The sequence below is a fragment of the Rhamphochromis sp. 'chilingali' genome (assembly GCF_963969265.1).
Source record: "Rhamphochromis sp. 'chilingali' genome assembly, chromosome: 9".
NCBI lineage: Eukaryota > Metazoa > Chordata > Actinopteri > Cichliformes > Cichlidae > Rhamphochromis > Rhamphochromis sp. 'chilingali'.
In genome coordinates this window covers 32,528,911-32,551,538 of record NC_137936.1, presented here as the reverse complement: position 1 = coordinate 32,551,538, position 22,628 = coordinate 32,528,911, and the positions used below count along the sequence as shown (strand labels likewise).

Genomic DNA, 22,628 nt, shown 5'->3' with positions numbered 1-22,628 from the left:
CCAGTTTTTAACCATCACTTATATGCTATCATCCCGTTAAAAGCCATATTTTGAGAGGCTGGTTTATGAGTGGACCAGTAATCACATTATATTGATGGCGGTTGTTTCCGTATCTGGTATTTACATTATGACTCCTGTTCAGCATTCAGTCTGATTTTTAGTGGTGTTGAGTTAGTTATGGTTGATGTTTTACAGACATTCAGCTGTAGTGTATGTAAGCATTCATGTAAGCAAGCTTTTCATGTCGAATACAGATGCTCATTAAAGAAATTACGTAATGGGATAAATAAAGCCTCATTTTTGTATTTTGTCAGAAGATAAACAGTTTGAAAACCTTAAACTGGAAGAGGAGAAAAGCAAATAGGTTTTAACCTTTCGACTGCTTTCAAATTATTTTTTTTCTTACAGTAGAGCAAAGGGCACTTAAATTCAATAATGAGCTACTGATAACCACAAGAATCTGAGGTCAGTTTTCTTTTTTCTGTCTTTTTTTTTTTTCTTGACAAGGAAAGCTTTTTATGCCTTTCCTCAGTCTCTTAATATAAGAAATAGAAAATGTGAGATACCTCACCTCTAATAAAACATAACCATAACATAACAGGAGACTCATTTTGAACTTTTGAAAAAAAAATATTAAGTGCCAGTTGTTATTTGTTGCTCTTACACATACAGTTTTCTATATTAGCTTTGTTTTTTTCAGGAATAGATAAGGAGGCTGTAAACACATTAAAATAAAATCAATACATCAAATGCAATGCGGCAAATACATCATCCAGCAGACACAGCCATCATTTGGAATCATAACTCAGTCAACCAGATTCATTTTGATCTGTCTGCTGCTTGATGCTGGGCATGTACAGTTAGTTTATCAAAGCCTTTTCACTTAAAGCAGTTACTAAACCAAAGCAGTAAGCTCTTGAGTATTCAATGCTTTAAAGCTGTAACAGACTCAGGACACTGTTATTTCTGTGATTAATTTATTTTCCCTGCTTTAAGCCATTGCTGTTAACATTATCATAAGACTTGAATAAATAGTACATAAATGGTTTTATTAGCAAATGGGCAAATCTATCGAATGTTGTAACCTCATAAATAACACAATATCATTAGAGTTGCTTCATATACGGCGTCCTGAAAACAAGAGTAACATAATAGTTTATCTCTTTCCGTTGTCCTGTGATAATGTCTTTCTTTATTACTGCTGGAGCAGAGCAGAGAAAGGGGGCTGGTTCAGCAGCATCACCCTTCTGATCATGCGGCAACATGGCTCTGGATGTGCTGCCATGGCAACCGTCTTCCACTGACCCAGTGATGGGACTGCCTTGTGTGTCAGTGTGATAGCTGCTGATTTGATGTATGTGTGGAGGATGTGTATGTGCATTCTGTGCTGGTTTGTTTGAGATATGGCAAGAAAGGGTGAACGAAATATGCAAAGAAAAAATGAGAGAATAATCGATAGACAACGAGAAGCTGATGTAAAGACAGCATGATAACCACCAGATTGTTTTATATCTGGCGTTTTTGGTGGACAGGTGCTTGTATGAAAGGGCATTGTTTGTATTTCTGTTTGCATTATTGGATGATAACCGTGATTTACTATGAAAATAAATGTGGGGAACAATATTTTTAGCTTTTTTCCCCCCTCTTTCGGACCTTTGGGCCCTTTTAAATACTGAATATATGTCATTGCTATCTTTGCCTTGCTATATATTGTGGGATAAAAACACCATTTCCATGGTTAAAGGCTTGGCGTGTGTGAAAGTGAGTGCAGTTTTCTAATTTTTAAAACATTTCACAGCTTTATGGAAACTATGTGTGTCGGCAAGTACATTCTCTAATGCGCACAGGGTTTGCTGCAGTCCTCTGATCCTGGATAGATGCCCATGCTAGTCTGCATTCAATTTCACTTTCCCGACTGGGCTGGACCTTTCTATTGTCACCAAGTGCTTCCTCGACAGTTGAGGCCTAACACGTTTTTTAAAACCCACTTAAACACATTTGCTCAAGAGTTGGTCTTTGGCTTTTCTATTCTGGTTCCCCACAGGCATTGCTGGTATTACAGTTTAGTGAGCTAGCACTTGGAGTTTGTCATTTATGGGCTAGAGCTCAATAAAAAGGGATTTGATTTTCTTGATTCTGTCTACTACACACATTTTTAAGCTAAGTTAATTTGAATTTGTTTCAAAATGGTTAACAGGGAGGCAATAATGGAAAAAAGCAATCTCCATTATACTGTCTTTTGTGTTACTGATGAGTAGGACAGATAAATAGTGCACTCATTCTTCCAAAGTCAGCAGCTCGAACGGATCTGGGGTCAATATGGAGCTCGTTTGGTCACTAACATACTGACTCCCCCAACACCAGTGTACTTCCACCTTCACCATCGTCCTCAGCCATGTGAATAATGGACGATTATTGCAACACCCGGGGACGATGACTCATCCGTGTATCATGTCTGCGTGTGGTCGTCTGGGTGCACAGTTTGGATTCAGACGGTGTTTAAACTCAGCCCCAAGTGGAAAATGTGATACATCAACGTTTTTCCCCCCACAACGGTATGTTTAAAAACGGGAATCTTATGGCATTTGTTAATCTGTGATTCCCCACTATATATATTTTTTCAGAGTGGGAGTTGTCAGATTATCCGCTTTTGAATATGACTGTTGAAGAGTTCAACTCTCCTGGTACACAAGTTGCATTACTCAGACAGTAAGCAGTTCAAGATCAGAGTTAAGTGCCATATTAATAAGAAACTAAAAACAGAGTGCAGGACAACACAATGAAACAATACAATGTCATAATACCAGCACAGCACAGATTTCCACACTATCAGGCTGTAAATGTGGCACCAAGAGGACTGAAAACCTCAGAATTAGGTGTGGCGTCTATATTGTTTGCCGTGTCTTTGAGGTGGAAGTCTCCTATGAGGTCGATGGAAATGGTACATTAATTTTCCAGTCCAATAATCCGATGACAAATACATTTTCTGGGGATCTGAAGAGATAGGTCAGCTGCAGTCTCTGAGACGGTCAGTGATGCATCCCAGGCCCATTTGCTTTACTGATGTGCCACTGCTCTGTGCCGAAGGCTGCCCAGTCCTATTTGCGTAGTTATGGTCAACCTCAATACAGATCAGAACTGGGGGCTGTGAAGATCTGAGATGCATAGCTTTTTCATCTGCAGTCTCTCTGAATGAATGATATTTAAGCAGACATAAATCACTGAACACAGAGCTGTCTTTCTAAAGCAGTTTCCCACATTGTACTTCTGAGCTGAACGCACACAACAGAGGAATGTTGGCTCTTTCTCGCCATCAAAGGTCTCAAAATCAAAGTCCTGCTTTTTTCTAAATGCCAAGTGGTGCCTCATTTTAAAACACAGCTGCAGAGCATGTACATTAAACTGTAGCCATAGCAGGCACAGCTTGAAATCATTGTGCCTCCTGCTGGAAATCAAATGTCATTGCACCACATTGCTGGACTCACAGCTTTCATTCAGCTCTATTTCTATCAGTCTCTTTGACCATTACTGAGTTCACCTACTTGGATACAGTGCAGACTTATAATGAAAAGCTACCATAATGCTGACTTCGAAATGGCTTTGTGGCCAAGAGCAAACAAACTTTGGCATTAGTAATGTTGTTTTGACTGAATGGGACCAAACTAGTTGAGAATGAGAACCCTTCGAAAAGACTTTGGATCTGTTATAGATTTAAATTGTCAGTTGTTTACCTGTCCGCATACTTTATGCTGCTGATGGTTTATTACATATTCTTTTCCCTCAGGGGGAAAATACTTACATGAACTCTTATTATGACATCCACATTATTCAGTTTGCTACTAATTTGGATGCCAGTCTTTACTGATGAATTCAAACTGAAGAGACCTCTCGCCACTGACAGAGATAGAACCTGTTCATTTCTCATCAGTTTTTAGTCTTGCACAATGCAACACACTTTACTGCACCAGAGAAATATGGAACAAATGATTTAGATCAAATATCACAACAGTAGAGGTCGAATCCTGAAAATGGTTTTCTGCCTCAGTAAAAAAACAAGGTGCTGCGTTTCTCTCAAATGGGTTTAATCTGCACTTTATGAGTCTGTAAATACTTATGGTGGCATAATTACTCAATAACTTTCCATGTAAGCAAATGTACAAAGGATGTTTCTTACACATGCCATGTGGTTATCAGTGCCGGACAGCTGTTACTCTACAGCACAAACATGACTTCAAGGCTTTTTGGATGTCATCTTGTTTATTACCACTGTGGCCTGGCTGAGATAAACAGGAGATGTGAGTAACACACGTCTTTCTTGCACCGTAAACAGTTCAGATCATTTCACTATTTTAAGCAACAAAATAATCATCAGTGTTTAGCTATTTGAAAGGAAAGTTTAGAAGTAACCAGAATCAGAATCAGAATGGGTTTATTGCCAGATGTTGAGGTTTACAACATTAGGAAATTGCTGCGGTGCTTCAGTGCAGACAATAAGAATTAAAGTGCTATGTAGAAAGAAAGATATGTGCATGAGATATACATGAGATATATACATGAGAATAAGAATTATGAGTGCTACGTAGAAAGATATATACATGAGTGCAGGTGGTGATCAGTGCCAAACATGAAATGATGCAGTGACACAGCGTAGGGTCATGTGTTAGTGGCGGGGACAATCATGTGGTTATTGTTCATGTGTCCAACAGCAGAGGGGAAGAAACTGTTCTTGTGGCGAGAGGTTCTGGTGCGAATGGACCGGAGCCTCCTGCCTGAGGGGAGCAGGTCAAACAGACTGTGTCCAGGGTGAGAAGGGTCAGCTGAGATCCGGGCTGCACGCCACAGTGTCCTGGAGGTGTACAGGTCCTGCAGAGATGGGAGTCTGCAGCCAATCACCTTCTCAGCAGAGCGCACAACACGCTGCAGTCTTTGTTTGTCCCTGATAGTGGCTCCAGCGTACCACACGGTGATGGAGGAGGTGAGGATGGACTCGATGATTGCAGTGTAGAATTGCATCATCGTCCGTGTTGGCAGGTTGAATTTCTTCAGCTGCCTCAGGAAGTACATCCTCTGCTGGGCTTTCTTGATGACGGAGGTGATGGTGGGCTCCCACTTCAGGTCCTGGGTGATGGTGGTACCCAGGAAGCGGAATGAGTCCACAGAGGTGATGGGGGTGTCAGTCAGGATGATGGGGGGGAGTGGGGCTGTGTGCTTCCTGAAGTCCACAATAATCTCCACTGTCTTCTGGGCATTCAGCACCAGGTTGTTGTGGCTGCACCAAGACACCAGACGTTCAACCTCTCTCCTGTAGGCAGACTCGTCCCCGTCCGAGATGAGCCCAATGACGGTGGTGTCATCTGCGAACTTGATTAGCTTGACAGACTGGTGGGTGGAGGTGCAGCAGTTGGTGTACAGGGAGAAGAGCAGAGGAGAAAGAACACAGCCCTGAGGGGAGCCGGTGCTGATGGTCCGGGAGTCCGAGACATTCTTTCCCAGCCTCACGTGCTGCTTCCTGTCCGTCAGGAAGTCAGTGATCCACCGGCAGATGGGATCAGGCACATTCATCTGGGAAAGCTTGCCTAGGAGATGGTCTGGAAGGATGGTGTTGAAGGCAGAGCTGAAGTCCACAAACAGGATCCTGGCGTAGGTTCCTGGGGAGTCCAGATGCTGCAGGATGAAGTGTAGGGCCATGTTGATGGCGTCGTCTACAGACCTGTTGGCTCTATATGCAAACTGCAGGGGGTCCAGGAGGGGGGCCGTGAGGGTCTTGAGATGGGAGAGAACTAGGCGCTCAAATGACTTCATGACCACAGATGTCAGAGCCACGGGTCTGTAGTCATTTAGTCCAGTGATCCTAGGTTTCTTGGGGACAGGGATTATGGTAGAGGACTTGAAGCAGGCAGGCACATGACATGCCTGCAGTGAGGAGTTGAAGATGCCAGAAAACACTGGGGCCAGCTCGTTTGCACAGTGTCTGAGGGTGGCAGGAGACACACCGTCTGGGCCGGGAGCTTTCCGAGCATTCAGACTCCTAAACTGCTTCCTCACATCTGCTTCATGAATATGAAGAGTTGTGGTCGGAGGAGGTGGTGTGAAATCCTCTTTTGTGTGGGGTGAGGGGGCGGGTGTTGCAGGTGAACAGTTTGAAGGTGGTGATGGCTCTATGGAGGGGGGAGAGGTGGGGGAATGAGTGTCCAAAGTGCCTCTATTGTTGGGGTCGTTGGAGGTGTGAAGGCTGCCTGATGGCTCGTCAAAATGGCAGTAGAAGTTGTTAAGGGTGTTGGCTAAGAGCAAGTCATCAGTGGAGTGGGGGGTTTTAGGCTTGTAGTTTGTGATATTCCTAAAACCTTTCCACACAGAGGCCGAGTCATTCTCTGAGATCTGCTGCTGCATCTTCTCAGAGTGCTGATGTTTGGCAATGTCCACTTCTTTAGTGAACCTGTACTTGGCCTCTCTGTAGCAGTCCCTGTCTCTGCTTCTGAACGCCTTACTCTTTTCCAGCCACAGCTTTTTGAGTTTAGGAGTAAACCAGGGTTTGTCATTGTTATAACTCACCCTGGTGCGTGATGGCACAATGCTGTCCTCACAGAAGTGGATATAGGAGTGGATATAGGAGGTGACAGTGTCCGTAAACTCGTCCAAGCTGTTAGAAGCAGTCTTCATTGTGTCCCAGTCTGTAGACTCCAAACCAACAGGTATTTAAACAAAATGTTTCATGTTGTTTGTAAGCAAAACGCAAAGGGCCACAGTCTGAGAAGCTTCTCTATCTACTGAAAAGCTTCTTTTCAGTAGATAGAGTCACGGATATGAAAAGAAGGAGACAGACAAGACAAGATTTTCTCAGGTTTGAATCTCATTCTGCTAAAGATATTTTAAGGGATGCCTTTATGTCTGGGAGTCAGGCTGACATCAGTATAGCTGTTTATTTTTCACAAAAAAAACCCCCACTGTCCTTTAAAATCCCATTCAAGCTGGCTCTGAAATATTCCCCAATGTGGAAAATCTTTTTTTTTCTGCATGTCCTGTATATTTGTTTTTTCCACTTTTTGAAATTAGCAATGATTTATTGCCATGTTGCATATAAAGTGTATTGCTACTGCATTTCAAATGTAAATGATTTTTGTTAGGCACACACTGAACTGATTTGTAACTGATGATGTGGACAGGGTGTGTGGGGCTTTCTTGGTCTATAGAGCTGTTACCTCCTGGAGAGGTTTACAGAGCTGAGATCTGGTGAGATCATCACCTCTGCCAATGAAAGGGGGAGGGAGGCTTTTCAAGGCTACCCATGCCTCAGTGGAGGTCCTTGTGTCATTGTGGGCTTGCGGTTGCACTCACAGTGATTCAAGCCTTACCTTGGAATGACTTTTTTCCAACTAGGCCTTAGAAGTTAAACATCTTTAAGGAAATTCATCATGATAATCTTCTCCTTAATGTAAAAAGAAGTCAAAGTATAGAAATATCTGTTTACATAGTCTTTTTTTAAATTCTTAGTCCTTTTGTAAGCATGTTTAAAAGATTTATTTCAGCTCTACGATTGACTTTGTTAGCACTGAAGTCAGTGGATATGAGTGATTCTGAAGTTTTATATGAACAATAAGCACCATTCAGCAGTTGTTGGATACTAGAGAAAAGAGGGACTCCAAAACAAATTTACACCAAGACACACTTAATATACATCAAGATCACCCTGATCTCATGACTAAAGTGGAAAATTTCCATTGGAACACGTCCTTGTAAATTAAACCAATTTTTTTTCGACGCAATCAATCAAAATTATACAAGGAGCTTACACTATTGCATTATTTACAGCACCCCATGTTGCTAAAAGCAACCTCTCAAATCTCCCTTCTTGTTGTAGGCCTAGTGGCAGTGTATCTATAATATGTAGCTAAGCTCATTAGTATTAATGCTACGCGATATTGTTTATGCTGCCATAATGGGTAAGGTTCATGGCATCCATCAGAGAATTAAGAAAGTCTGCTCTCAGCCTTACTGCCAATTATAGTTGGTGTCTATTCATTTTACTGCATTTGGAAGGGGGGAGCACAATGGAATGCAAAAAAGGTGAATCATTTATTACTCTATGCAGTTGGGATTCGTGCATATTTAATGTATTTTAAAAAAACATACTTTTTTGGCTTATGCAAAAGACAAGAAATGTTTTGAGTCTGGTATTTAGTTGTTGTACAATTGGTGAAAATCAATATTGCTATTATTATTATTGCTATTATTAACACATTCACTGCTTCTGATAATGATACAACAAAGTGAAAACTGTTTTTAAAAAGAACCCGTGCATCCATCCAGCGTTTATTAAAAAACAAAACCAAACAACCAACCAAACAAAAATGCTCACAGTAGGCTCTGCTTAAGTATAGCCTGCATTATCTGCCTTTATGACTCTAATGGGGATCCTAACTAACAAAATGAACATATTGATATATTCATTATGTTTGAAACTAACATAAACTCATCTGCACATCAGTGAAGGGTTTAGAGAGGCCATAGGTCAATGGACATTGGTGGTGGTTTTCCCACAGACTTGTAAAATCGGATTTTTTACAACCAGAAGCGTCGCCCCTGCTGGTTATTAAAGTTCAAAGCAATCGTGAACTGGGCTCCACTCTTCAGACCTTGCAGCTGTTTCCATCTTCTATAAACCCTCTCAGGTTTTGCTATGCATACCTGACTTTTAAGATGTTCTTTATTATAGACATGAAAACTAAAATTCATATTTTAGAAGAAAAAAATGATAACGGTACTTAGACTCATTGGGATAATCTTTTTTTATGGTAATTAGCGCTTCAGGTGAAGCAGAAACATAAATCAAAGTATCCGGATTACATGGGGCGAAGTAAAGGATTACACCACAGGGAGTAATTGGAGTTGCCATGACTACCACTCCGCTCCACGGCAATTGGTCGTTGTCTCGCTGAGGACTGAGCAGCTATCGGGGTCTCTATGATCTCCTCGTTCGTTTTCTTTTTTTTGCCTTTATGGGAGGGGGTGTTGCTTGAATGCTGAGAGACACACTACTTTTCCTCTCGCTGAATGAGGGAACAGGGGTCTTTGCTTGCGGAGTGACTCTGCGCTCACTCTAAAGCCGTACAAGTCACAAATGAGCGGGCGTGTTTTGGTCGGTAAAGTGCCACCGCTGCAGCCGGCGACACGAGCAAGGAGGACTTTCCTTTTAACTCCAAGGTAATGTATCATTAATATTTAATCGCCGTTGGCACATTATCTGCCTTTATTTGCCCCCGACGCTAATATTCTGTTTCTTCGCGAAGAAATGAAGCTCTTCAATGGATTTAAATTCTTCTAAATATGACTTTATTTTCGATCATCAGTGTAATATCATAACAGTGTAATCGATGAAATCTAATTAATATATTATTTTTAATTATTTGACTTTGCCGTGCCGTTCACCTGTAACATTTTGCGCCATGAAGTTAAATGTCACGATCAGACATTGTTTTTGCAGTTGAAGTTATAGCATCTGTGGAAAAACAGTTTTATTCTTGGAGGACACGGGAGCGCTGCTACCACAGCTATCTGTATAATGAAGGATGTCTTCACCACTCATTCAGCTACAGTCATGCGCTCCCAGGAGCCACATCATTATTCTTTTTTTAAGCCGAAACTTTGCAGACACATTGCCAAATTGACCTACAAGATGCTTCCTCCCTCCCATGTGCTATTTAATCTGATATGATATTTACAATATTATCAAAGGACGGTCCCTGAGAAGCCTGGATAGCTTTTTAATCCTAAAAAAATTGATGTATTTTTTGTTTTTCTTGTTCATCCAATCCACCATAGGTTGTTAAATCTACTTCCAGCTCCAGACAGTGACTAATGTCCACATCGTGCTCTGCCCCACCAACCACCTCTCAATCTTATTAAAACAGAAGAAATATTCACACTATTGCAGCTCACAAATCACAAATGGGCTCAAATCAGATATGCGTAGGAGTTGTGCCAGAGAAAACAAAATGTTAATTGCCACCCAATGTATGAAGTATGCACTACCCTAGCCTACTCCCACCCTCTCCCTGTCTGGATTTTACCTCCGAGAGCAGACAGCTTGGCTTGTAATATCAACAGCCCACAGGCCCTCCTGCCTCTTCCTAGGCTGACATCCCTGTGGGGTTATTCATGGCCCCTCTGTCGCCCCTGACAGAGGAGGTATTGTTCAAACATACCACTAACATCTGTGCCTAATGTAAATCATGAAACTTTTCTCACTGTTATTCTTACTGGTATGTAAGAACTTTTTCTAAAATCCAACATTTATTTTATGTTACACTCTTGTTGTCAAGAGGTCACATATCTGTGGCCACAAATCACTTTACTAAAACGCTGCTTTTATACATCAAAAAGCCTTAAAACCAGCACACAGTGTCAAGAAAAGCTTCTTCCCTGTTTTACAGCTGTATCTATAACTCAACTCATGCCATGTGTTTAAATCCATTCTGAATGTGTGTATAAGCCATTTTTGTCTCCCTCTATTTTCCTGTGCAATTCCATGTTCCATGGCTCTGCTAATTGCAGACTGCAGACCCACAAAGAGCATTTTGAGCTCAGTAGGGAAACCAAAGAAAGGGAAAAGAACTGATTCAGCTCAAGCAGTTACTCTGCTTTTAAGAGGCATATTAATTTACCTTTTCCACTGTGCAACATTTTTGAGCGCCAACACAAATTTGATTACCACCTGTGGCTGCCAGTGGTAATGATGGGGAACATAATTATACCAAATATGAGCTGGACTTGCATTTAGCTCTCTGGAGATACCATTTTTAAGTTCAGAATCAGAATCAGAATCAGAATACTTTATTGATCCCTGGGGGAAATTATTTTTTGTTACAGTGCTCCATTTTCATTGCTCTTCTAAAGCACTTCTTTTAAACTTCCCACTCAGATTGAACTGTTTTATCCTGTGATGTTTTGGTTGACTGAGAAGCTTTTTCTTGAACTGTATTTTCAAATATGAATGCACCCAGAGACCTGATGCCCAGTGACCAGTTTCTCTGGGGTGTGCAGGGACTGCCCGTCCCTTCTGGCCTCAGGAGAAGGGCCAATGTGGCAGCATCTGTTTCAAGGCGAGACAGGACTTCATTGAAGGCTGTTGGGAAGGGTCATGCAAGGTTCAGGAGCCTGTCACTCTGATTTCTGTCATCCTGCTTCTTTTGAGCATAACAGACTGTTTTCTAAACACTGAACTGTCAGTCGCAGTACTTTTTATTTACCACGATTCATCAGCATGTCTTGAAGCTGTGCTGAAAAACTACAAAGAGTGCTGTCCTAGCTGTGCTGTCATTACGATTTATTAAAATATGGTAAAGCTTACATTTTTCTGACTTAAAATTTACTGCCCAAGCTGACCATTTTATTATGATTGCTAGACTGGAGTTTCCCCACATGAGTTGTGGTGCAGTGTGTTTAAAAAGGTTTATTAGCTGCTGTGAAGATTGTGAATGGTGGGGTTTGTGGATTGATGAAAGTTTAAAACGGGCATAAATTTTATGAAGTCAAGAAACCCAGGGAAACAACTATTTGATGACGTCTCGTCTTATTATTTGGCACTTTGTGGTAAAACACAGTGTTATGATACACAGCTCGTTTGATAAATTTGAACTGCCACAGATTCTGGATTTGTTAAAATGAATAAATTGTAATTTGCACTTTTATTAAAATATATGGGACTTAACAAGTAGGTATGGCTTTAAATCTTATTTTTGAAGTTCCGAAAGACAGTGTTGATGTATGTATACCATAAATTAAAGAAATCTTCTGGATATACGCCTGACGAGTTGTTCACCATATGGTCTTGAGCTCTGATGTGTTTGTTAAGTCAAAGCAAAATAGCCAAGTTGGAATTACCTGTTTGTTTAAGCATGTGGCCTCTTCCACAGACAGCCTGCTGAAGGCAGATGGACAAATTAATGTTGCTGCAAGACTTATCTTCTCCTCAAACACAGAGTTCTGCAGCTTTTCGTGCTTTACATTCACACTTTCAGTGGCACATTTTTGCTAAGTGGTTACTCTGTCTGGTTTCAGTTGGGACGAGAGCAGCTCCATTAGCAGTGGACTCAGCGATGGTGATGGCGATGGCTCGGAGAATCTCAGTTCAGAGGAATTCAATGCCAGCTTGTCTCTCAACTCCCTCCCAAACACACCCTTGGGATCAAGGCGCAACTCCTCTGTTATGGTTAGTGAAATACTGTACCGGCCTGTAATACAGCATGTGGCATGTGTTCTTTCCCACAGCTTATTTTGTTTGTAGCAAAAGATTGCTAAAGATTGCAGCTTAGTTCTTTACTGAAACCATTTCCAAAGCCACACCATGTGATTTAGTTTGTTGTGTGTTAAAGGCAATCCTTTGCTTTGGCAGAGGCCACAAAAGCCACTACAGAGCTTACCTTGTCACGGTACACACAGCTCTCTCCTGCTAGTCAGAAAAAATGCATGTGGCGGGAGCGTTCCTCCACTCATGAATATTTTGGGGCTTCACTGTGCAATCATCATCATCATCATCATCTTGCAGAGTTGCTAGAGTTTTCAAATGCGTCTAGTTAAGGATTCACTGCATCTATCACACAGCAGAAGTTCACTAGCTGAATTAGGTGACCCTGGCTGAAGAACCAGAATTTGAGTACCTAGTGTAATTGTGACTGTCACCATCGAAGGAATTCCAGTTCTTCCACTATTACTGCACTTCCACCTTACTGCTTCCCAAGGCTTTACTTATAATGCTTTTCCCAAAGGAAGGCGGCTGTGTTGATCCTATGCCCTGCCAAAGAGCAACCTGTAGTTAGTCCAGGACTGCTTATTTACTTGTATACTTGCCTTCATATCTGAAGGCCTGGGAGATAGTTGTCTCTCCACATAACACTGTGCAAAATGAATGCAAAATATTAAGTTATGAAATTTTTATCAGCTCTTTTATTGATGTTTGTGAAGAAAAACCTATTAGGTGCCATGTAAGTATTCCATTCCTAAAGGATGTTCTGTTAAATTTGAAAAGAAATGAGCATCAAATTTGATTTGGTTAAGTGGCCGCACATTCTACCTTTTTCATAGGTAAATGTTGTGCTTTTACTTACTTAGAAATTGGTCTCTTGGAAGAAATAAACACTAGAGCTACTCAATGTGCCATCTGTCGCTCTATAACAGGATAATATGGTGCCAAAAAACAGCATGCCCAATTTTGCCCTCCGTGCTACCTCCTCGGTGCACCACATGATTTTTCTATTGTTGTGTAGCAGTTTTTTATCTACTATATAGCCCTAAATTACAAAAATAATGCTCTAGCTGTCCTCTGCTGTAATATTTTCTTTTTTACTGTTTAATGTGTTGATCTAACTCTTAAAGTGTTAAATCCTTGGACATGTTTTTGTTCTTTCTTTTGTCTCTGTGGGTTTTTTTTTTTTTTTATCCCCTTGGGACGTATCAGTTTATCTCTCCCTCCTTCCCACTGGAATGCAGCTCAGATGGGATAAAGATTACAGAGAACAGTCAATTCCATAGATAACACAAACCATGTCTGATGGTTGCCCACATTGTGTCCTTCCTCTCTCTACAGCTCCGCACTGATGCAGAGAAGCGCTCTCTGGTGGAAAGTGGACTTTCTTGGTACAGTGAGGATGGCAAAAGCACCCATAAGCTTGGTAGCTCCAGCTTTGACTCAGGAAGTCTCAAGACAGAGGCACCAAGCAAGTGGAGAAAGAAGCCTCCAAGTCTTAGTGAAGATTTTGGCGGTAAAGGGGAACTGAAGAAGCCTCAAAGTTTGGGTCAACCAAGAAGTTTCAAGAAAAGCAGAAATCCTCCTGTGGGTGTGACCTCCCCCATCACCCATACCTCCCAGAGTATGCTCAAAGTCGCAGGTGACATTTTCTTTTTAAAAACTTTTTTTTTTACTTTGCATCTGCGTGTATTTTATCCCTAACCATTATTTCTTCTGCTCGTCTCATGTAGTAACTTGGTGTGTGGCCAATGTTCTTAAATGTTTATAGCTTTAACACTTATACAGTCTATTATCTCACTTTTATGTGGAGTCCAGCAGTCCATAGCAGTTTATAGAACAGTTGATGTGAGTTTGGTAACAAAATAAATACAGAAGTTTACTCCTAAATGTAAGCTAGGCTATGATTCATACATACGTTTAAATTCATTTCACTTAAATAAAGAAAGTATTGCAGTTTCAGTTCCAGACTTTCTATTATCTTAAAGCAAAGTGTGTTACTCTACATGTCTGCAGAGGCACTGCCTTCCGTCTGCAGCAGCTTTTTAAATGTCCTCTAATCCCTAACAAAACAAGCCATGATTAAATAATAGCTTAGATTTGAGTTCCAGTAAGAACATTTGGCTGGCCTGCTTTTCATTTTAATTTCCTCAACCTAATTTTAGCTTTAAAAATAGTAAGTCATTAAAATCATATCCAGTTCTGTGTAATTTGGCTGCAGGTTGAAGGTGGAAAAAAGTTCTCTTGGCTGTTGTATTTTAAACCGTATACTATATTTGACAATGACTCCATAAGTTAGCTGTTTTTCTATCTGCTTTCATGAATGTACTGTAACCTGAACTTTAGCTACTTTAATGCTAAAGTAGCTAAAGTTTAAAAAAAAAAAAAAAAAAAAGTAAGTAGAAAAAAATATCGGGGTTTGACTCTTTTTTTTTGTCCAATATACCCTCTTAAAAATGATTTACTTCCATTTGTCTTAAATGAACAAATAAATTTAGTTGGTTAATTCACTACTATAGGCTTTAAAATATTGTTAAAACTTTACTTTCCATCGTTTTAAATAAAAGTTTTTTTTGTGAGTCACTCTAAACATCAAGGAACACATAAAGGTTCTTTTAGTGCAGACAGATGTGTTTTGTTTTATCTCATCAGTAATAGCAAAAATGGCATGCATTTCTACTCTCATGTGGTTTGCTAGCCCATAAATATCCCTCAACAAATAACCACCCATTTATTTATTTGAATACTTTCTTCTGACAGGGTGTGATTATATTAAGAGGAAGGCTATGGTCACTGTGGCTGAAAGACAAATAGAACTAATCACATTCCCCCAAATTCCTGCTGCTTTTATAAGTATTTAAGTTATTTAAGTTTTTAATGTCAATGTAATATGTTTTTTTCTTTCTGTCTGTCTAACTAGCACCAAAAAGTGAGAAGCCACTGGACAAATCCAAGATTTCCATCAGAACTGCTGGTCTGCAGCGTTCCCGTTCAGATGCTGGCAGAGATCATCATGGAGAGCACCGCAAGCCCCCTTCAGGTCTAGTTAAACCCACTGCTGGAACCTCCTTTGGCTACAAGAGACCACCAACAGCAACTGGTACAGCAACCGTCATGACAGCAGGGGGTGCCACCATCTCTAGTGGCTCTGCTACTGTGGGAAAAACCCCCAAGTCATCTGGCATCCCTGTGAAACCTGTAGGAGGAGGAATACCCTCGGGTAGAAAGAACAGTTTTGATGCCAGCAGTGAGCAGAGCTTCCTGGGGCCAAACGCCCGAAACAGCATTCAGTACCGCAGCCTGCCCCGACCGGCCAAATCAAGCACACTTAGTGTGATTGGGCGCCCCACAACTCGCCCTGTCAGCAGTACAATTGACTCTAGTCTGCTGTCCTTGAAACCTGTACCCATAACTTCTTCAGGCCCCAGGGTTAAAGAACCAAGTAGCTCCAGCATTAAAATAACTAATCGAACAAGTACTGGCCCAGTAAACCAGACAGACCGAGAGAAAGAAAAGGAAAGGGCCAAAGCTAAGGCTGTGGTTGCAGACATCGACTGTGCTTCGCTAAAAGGAGAACACGCACCATCTGAATCAACAGGAGAGTCTTCCGTGAAACTGCATGGCCTGAGACGAACTAGCAGCAGCAAATACCCCGAACTGTCATCACCCACCATACCAAGGTTTGTCATTTTATTGATGTTCTGAGGGTTTTTATTTTCATTTTAGTTCAATTCAGTTTTATTTATATAGTGGCAAATCGCAACAACAGATGCTTCAATGCACTTTATACCGTAAGGTAAAGACCCTACAGAAATACAAAGAAAACTGAGAAAACCCCAACAATCATATAACACCCAGTGAGCAAGAACTGTGGTGACAGTGGAAGGTGAAACTCCCTTTTCACAGGAAGAAACCTCCAGCAGAACCATACAGAGACATGCAGTAGAAGAGAGCCAACGATTAATAATAACGAATAATTCAATGCAGAGAGGTGTATAAACACATGAGCGAAAAAGGTGACTGAAGAAGAAATACTCAGTGCATCAAGGGAATCCCCCAGCAGCCTACAACTATTGCAGGGTAACTAAGGGGGGCTTCAGTGTCACCTGGTCCAGCTCTAACAATATGCTTTATCAAAAAGGAAAATTTCAAATCTAATCTTAAAAGTAGAGAAGGGTGTCTGTCGCCCCAACCCAAACTGTAAGCTGGTTCCACAGAAGAGGGGCCCGAAGGCTGAATACTCTGCCTCCCATTCTACTTTTAAATACTCTAGGAACAAGTAAGCCCGCACTCTGAGAGTGAAGTGCTCTAATAGGGTGATATGGTACTACAAAGTCATTAAGATAAGATGGGAGCTGATTATTCAAGACCTTGTATGTGAGGAGCAGGATTTTGAATTCAATTCTGGATTTAACAGGGAGCCAATGAAGGGAAGCCAATACAGGAGAAATCTGCTCTCTCTTTCTAGTCCCTGTCAGTATTCTTACTGCAGCATTTTGGATCTGCTGAAGGCTTTACAGGGAGTTTTTTCAACATCCTGATAATAACTAATTGGAGTAGTCCAGCCTCGAAGTAATAAATGCATGAACTAGTTTTTCAGCATCACTCTGTGAAAGAATGTTTCTAATATTAGAGATATTACGCAAGTGGAAGAAAACAGTCCTAAATATTAGTTTAATATGTGCATCGAAGGACATATCCTGGTCAAAAATGACTCAGAGATTCCTCACAGTGTTACTGGAGGCCAGGGTAATGGCATCTAGAGTAAGCATCTGGCTAGAAATCAGATTTCTAAGACTTTTAGGGCCAAGTACAATAACTTCAGTTCTATCTGAATTTATGTCTTTAAGTGTTAAAGATATTCTATTATCAAGTACTCAGATGCAATGAAATATCACTCAGACACTTAGAGCAGTTTTAAACGTGCACGGGTGAGAGACTTAGGGAGAGACTCACACACCTCCTTGGTGCAGTCTGGCTTTATTTATACACATCATGAAGCATACAAAAAAGGAAATATCATCCTTATCTTGTCAAGAACGCAGGTGTGGTTTCTCAAAAACTTTGTGTTTTCTACAAGGTTGTTTCTTACTCTTGGGTGGCGGTTTCCTGCTGCTGACAATTAATGTGAAGGCAAACAGTGACAATGTGAAGGCAAAAGAGTGATTATGTGAAAGCAAACCGTTTCCGTTATAAAGTAGGGAGCCAGCAATTAAAATATACAGCTGGTTGAGTACAGAACAGAAATATAAACACTCTTAGCTGATTATTATATGAATAATAAAACCTTTAAAAGCAAAAATACTCTGACATTAAGACATTCCTGCAGTTTAACTAATTGGTGTGTGTTATCTGGGTTCATGGATAGATAAAGTTGTGTGTCGTCTGCATAGTAGTGAAAATGTATGCTAAGTCCATAATTAGCCTTAGTTTGTGAATAAAACTCTCTATTTACATGAACAAATTGGAGTCTGTTAGGTAGATACAATTCAAACCACTTCATCCCACTACCTTTAATACCTACAGCATGCTCTAATTGCTGTAATAAAATGTTTATGGTCAGTAGTATCAAAATCTGCACTGAGGTCTAGCAGGACAAGCACATGGAAGGGGGAGTGAATAGAGCTAGGGGGAAAAAAGGCAACATTGAATTTAAAAAAAAAAAAATTGGGCAAAAGGCTTTAAAATAAACTGCATTCAATACTTAACAGGTTTTAAAATGTTCAGTTTCCTTTTTCATCATCATGTCTTTCATGCTTCAATCCTAGGATGCTGAACACTAAGTCTCTAGGTCGTCCTCCTAGCTTGGCTCACCTGGACAAGGTCAACTCAAACAGTCTTGACTCCTGTGTGACAATACAGGACCTTCCACCCAAAGTGCCCCCATACTCCAAGCTCCAAGACTTGGCTAGTTCTCACACGGCCACCCGCCTAACCCCTAGCCCAGCGCCAGTCCTTCATATTGATTCACCCAGCCCTTACGCAAGTGAAAGCCTGAGTGGATCGCCGATACTCTACCCCAAACTGTCAGGCATGCACCGCAGCTTGGAGTCCCTGCCCCTCCAGATGAGTGTGCCTGCAAGTGCAAGGTTTGTTACAACAAACACCCGTGATAAAGAAGAGAGGAGTACAGGAACCTGGGGGGCTGGGAGTAGGACGTCCCTCACCCTGTCAGACAGGCAAGTGTCTGAAATATGTAATGTAAACTGTGTCAAAACTGATATGTTTGGGGGAAAAAAGGGGTTATGCAGTTTTAATGTCATCAGTGTATGTTGTTAGAGAGTTTCTGCTAAAGAGTAACTCTGAACAGACAATTGGTTTTGTCTCCTTAGAGGAGAAAAAAATGCTTAATACTTCTGCAACTAATTTGAAAAAGCATCAAAGTTTAAAAAACAAACCCTCAAAAAATTGAAGCAAAACCTTGGACCAAAAAACTTTTTTATTTTTCATTTTGCTATCATTCAGGGATTCCTAATTCAATTGGCAATACAAGAAATGCTCATTGCACAAGAATTCAGTCATAAAAATGTCCACATGTCTTTTCATTAGAACAATCACAAGACTTTGCATTTATCCTACGAGCAGCTAAGGATGAAGCCCAGCTAAGATGAAGTTTCTGTGTGATGGTTTGGCTATACATTTCTGGGCAGCTGACACTCATTTCACTCATATTATATGTGCCTTTTTCTGGGAAAGGAGAGTCCACGGTCTCATTTTGAAGATGAAGAGCTGCATCTATCACAAAATTTCTCTTTATTTAGATGGAGATAGTCCAGATACTTTCCTGCCAAAGGAATGTATGTTTAGGCAGACCCAGGCCATGTTTTCTGAAAATTGTGTTTTTACTCTTTTCTTTACAGCTTGCAAACAGATCGGAATACCTTGCCAAAGAAAGGCTTAGAGTATGTCAAAACACTTATTGTCAAATTGTCTATTTAAAATCATGCACTATGCTGCATCTTCAAGTAAATAACCTTTCTTTTGCAGACGCTATGGCTCAAACCTATCAGAGAGTGAAGAAAGTAAGCCAGGAAGACGGCACTCCCACAACATAGTCAGCATGACAGAGAGTGATAGCCCCCCTCAGTGGCCTTCTCCTACCCGCACCCTGCACCCATTATCCAATAAGATTCCTCTCACCAATGTGGGTGAGTTTATGTGTTCCATTTTGGCTGGCTAACAAGTTTTAAAAGCCCTCACTTTTTGAGCTTTAACATTAAGGGCTAATCTTTGATTAGCGATGCTTCTTTTTGTTGAGCTTTGAGAGGACAGGGCTATGGAGCTCGTGCTGAGAGAAAAACTTTTACAGTTGAGCAGGGTTTGCACAAGTTGTCAGTAATGCATTCTGTATTGTGAGTGAAAAAGTATTGGCCAGATGTTTTAAAATAGATTTTTTGAAAATCTGAATTGAATTATGCCATATGAACAACTACTTAAACTTGAGTTTAGGTTCAAAATATGCTGGAGATGAATGCAACAGGGGTCGAGTGAGGCTATATATATTGCTGTTGTGTCAGTGTTGCTTTACACTTAGTCATCAGAATGAGAGTGCTATACTGTACCAAGGTGTAGGACTGTTTTGTATGCATATATGTATCTGTGTGGAGCACTGAACCATACCAACTATCTGTTATGATAGTTGCCCCAATTTCCAGTGGCACCCCAAGGATATCGCGGTCCAACAGCATAGGCCCCCCAAGTGATTCTGCCTGCGATCTCTATGGATCCTCCCCTCTGGGCAGCAGTATGTCCCTGGTTGACCGTCCAAAAAGCATGATGCGGTCTGGGTCTTTCCGTGAACCAGGAGAGGATGGTGAGTCTGTTTGACTCACTTCCCTGCAGGGGAGCTTTCCAATATGACCTCAAATGAAACAAAGCTGTCTACTCATACTGCACACAATCTGTCTATCTGCAATCTAAGCAGAATGTTAGACTCGTTTAAGGGCATAATCTGTGGTGAAAATATATACAAAACAGCAACATTTTAATCCTGCTACAACTCTTTGATAATTTACAGACATTTTAATACAGAGTCCAACATTAGGATACCCCTAACTTCAGTTTCTTAATGAATTGGTTTGTTTTTACACATTTAAGTATTTTTTTAATTACAGAAATCTGAATGAATTTTAAACAGGATATGCTTTATTTTTAACTGTATGAAGTCAGCTAAGTCACATACTGTTTTATAATGTTATAGAATATTGAATAGGATTTGAGGGAGCCTTTGGTATATTAAAAAATATTTAATTTCTAGATTCTTTAGTCATTTATTTATCATTTTGGTCTATGATTATTTCAACATTTCTTTGTTACTTTGCAAATTAAAGCTGCCTTCTGTGAAACTAAATTTTAATATTAAGCTTACAACTCTACCTTGTGTTTTCAGTGCATGGCTCTGTGCTGTCTTTGGCATCTAATGCTTCATCCAACCATTCCTCAGTGAGTATTTACAGTCTCTTTTTTGTAGCATAGGAAATGTTTTACTTTTAATCTTGTAGCATTGTACTTCCTCTTTATGTCTACAAATCATCCAGGAGGCTGTTTTTTAAAAGTATTTCCTGTGTAGGATAAGGGTGAATTTCTCATTAGGAGACCAGCTTCCATAACTACAAGTTATCAACTGGTTTGACATGGGAAAGTTCTTGTATGCATTTATGAAACTGTCCAGCTGATTCCTAAGCCTCTTCGTGAGCTGGTATCGGGGTAGTGATAACTATTCTGAGTTATATTTGTTTTGATGACTAGTTTTAATGACTGCCCGTGAACTGAATCCTCTACACTATCCCTCTTACTTTCGCCATGCTTTCTTAAGAATGAGGAGAGGATACAAGGAGAGGTAAGGCAAACATGCCATACGTCTTCAGATCCCATTTTGCATTTGTACTCGCCGTCTGTCATTTCCTGTTGAAATGGGTTCTGTCATCAGATGGTGTCACTGGTGCTTCAGAAAGTCTGAGATTATATCTCAGAAGCTCATAACTCAGTTCATTCAGTTCATTTAGTTTTATCTTTAATATTTTGTGTTCTTTAACAATACATTCTAACATTTCATAAAGACAGCCAGTTCTCATTAAATTCTGAGTGCATGAGAAATAAGTTGAAAAGAGACTTTCATCCAATTTCTGTTGGTTTAGAGTATATTTCTGGATTATTTTGATTGCTGTGGTGGAGCATTAACCTTCATGTTACATTGTTTATACATTCTTTGATTTAACCAAACAAAGCTATGCATTTAACACATTCCATTACTGCATTATCATTATCAAAGTTTGTGTTAACATCTTCATCAGCTCTGGTTTTATGTCTGAGGTATTGTGTATGGTGCTGTGGTCATACTGTTCAAACTTGATTTACTATTTGTCTACAGCAAATCCGCAAGTTGAGACGGGAGCTGGAATCCTCCCAGGAAAAGGTTGCCAACTTAACCGTGCAGCTTTCTGCCAATGTACGTAAGCCTTACCCCTACCTCCTGTATCTCTCCACCCTCGTTTTCTGTCTGTTTTCCAAAGTTAATCTGATAATAACTTGGCTACATAACAGGTATTCTCTCAAAGTGCTCAACCACAAATGTAAATTCCACTTGATTTAAGTCATTGAACTTTTGTCCCATAACCAACTAAAAGCAGGTGTACCCGCAGTTTTGTGAGGCTTATCTGGGTGTGTAAATCTTTGCTAATCTAAGAAAATAAAAAAAACTACATTAGTTAACTTTAATGTAGTCTAACTGTAACCCTGGCATCTACTTAAACAGCATGCTGGACACAGAACCTAAGATTTACCCCTCTAATTGCACTTAGGCCGAATTACGTCTTCTCTCTCTATAACTACTTTCCCCCCGCATTTATTAAAATCTGTATCCTCTTAAACAAAATCATGTAACCCTACACCCGGCTACTCGCTTGTAACTTTGTTTCTACCAGCTTTCCCATCCCAGCTACTTTTAATTATCTTATTGTACAGCTTGTGACCCTTTAATCTGCAGTTTCTGATGCAGTAGACAACATTCTTCTTTTGCACATGCACTAACAGGCTTTGCTGTTGACTAATCTGGATGTTTTGATGTATGTATGGGGAACTAAGTGTGTTTGTTGGTCTGTCCGTATGTTTTTGTAAGAGGTTTTCGCTCTCCTAACACCATTATCCCTCTTTTTTACAACCTGGGCTGCATTGACTGCTGGACTCACTGCTGCCCTCTGCCTGCCTCCCACTGTCCTGTACCTCTGGATGCTGTGTGTAGCAGCTAGGCCAGGTTTGTTAGTTACTTTCAGAGCACCCTGTCTCACTCTCTTGTGACATCTGACATGGTGGAATTGTGGTGTGGTGTGGTGTGGCGTAAGCCTTCCGATTTGAATGCTAATTTTCATTTTAAATAGAGCTACGACTA

General features: G+C 40.6%; 1 protein-coding gene across 11 annotated transcripts in view; it reads left to right on the top strand.

Annotated features, from left to right (window-relative positions):
* nav1b (neuron navigator 1b) overlaps positions 1–22,628 on the top strand; it is an 87,195-nt gene that overhangs the window by 52,024 nt on the left and 12,543 nt on the right. For 8 of the 11 annotated variants that reach the window (XM_080890670.1, XM_080890673.1, XM_080890676.1 and 5 more), the window contains 10 exons: positions 12,058–12,208; positions 13,583–13,883; positions 15,162–15,921; positions 18,010–18,420; positions 19,102–19,143; positions 19,229–19,389; positions 19,881–20,054; positions 20,631–20,683; positions 21,057–21,080; positions 21,612–21,689. In XM_080890670.1, the coding sequence (XP_080746796.1) occupies positions 12,058–12,208; positions 13,583–13,883; positions 15,162–15,921; positions 18,010–18,420; positions 19,102–19,143; positions 19,229–19,389; positions 19,881–20,054; positions 20,631–20,683; positions 21,057–21,080; positions 21,612–21,689 (2,155 nt within the window). The remainder of the gene's footprint in view (positions 1–12,057; positions 12,209–13,582; positions 13,884–15,161; positions 15,922–18,009; positions 18,421–19,101; positions 19,144–19,228; positions 19,390–19,880; positions 20,055–20,630; positions 20,684–21,056; positions 21,081–21,611; positions 21,690–22,628) is intronic. The other 3 variants (XM_080890678.1, XM_080890679.1, XM_080890677.1) reach the window with 2 other exon arrangements.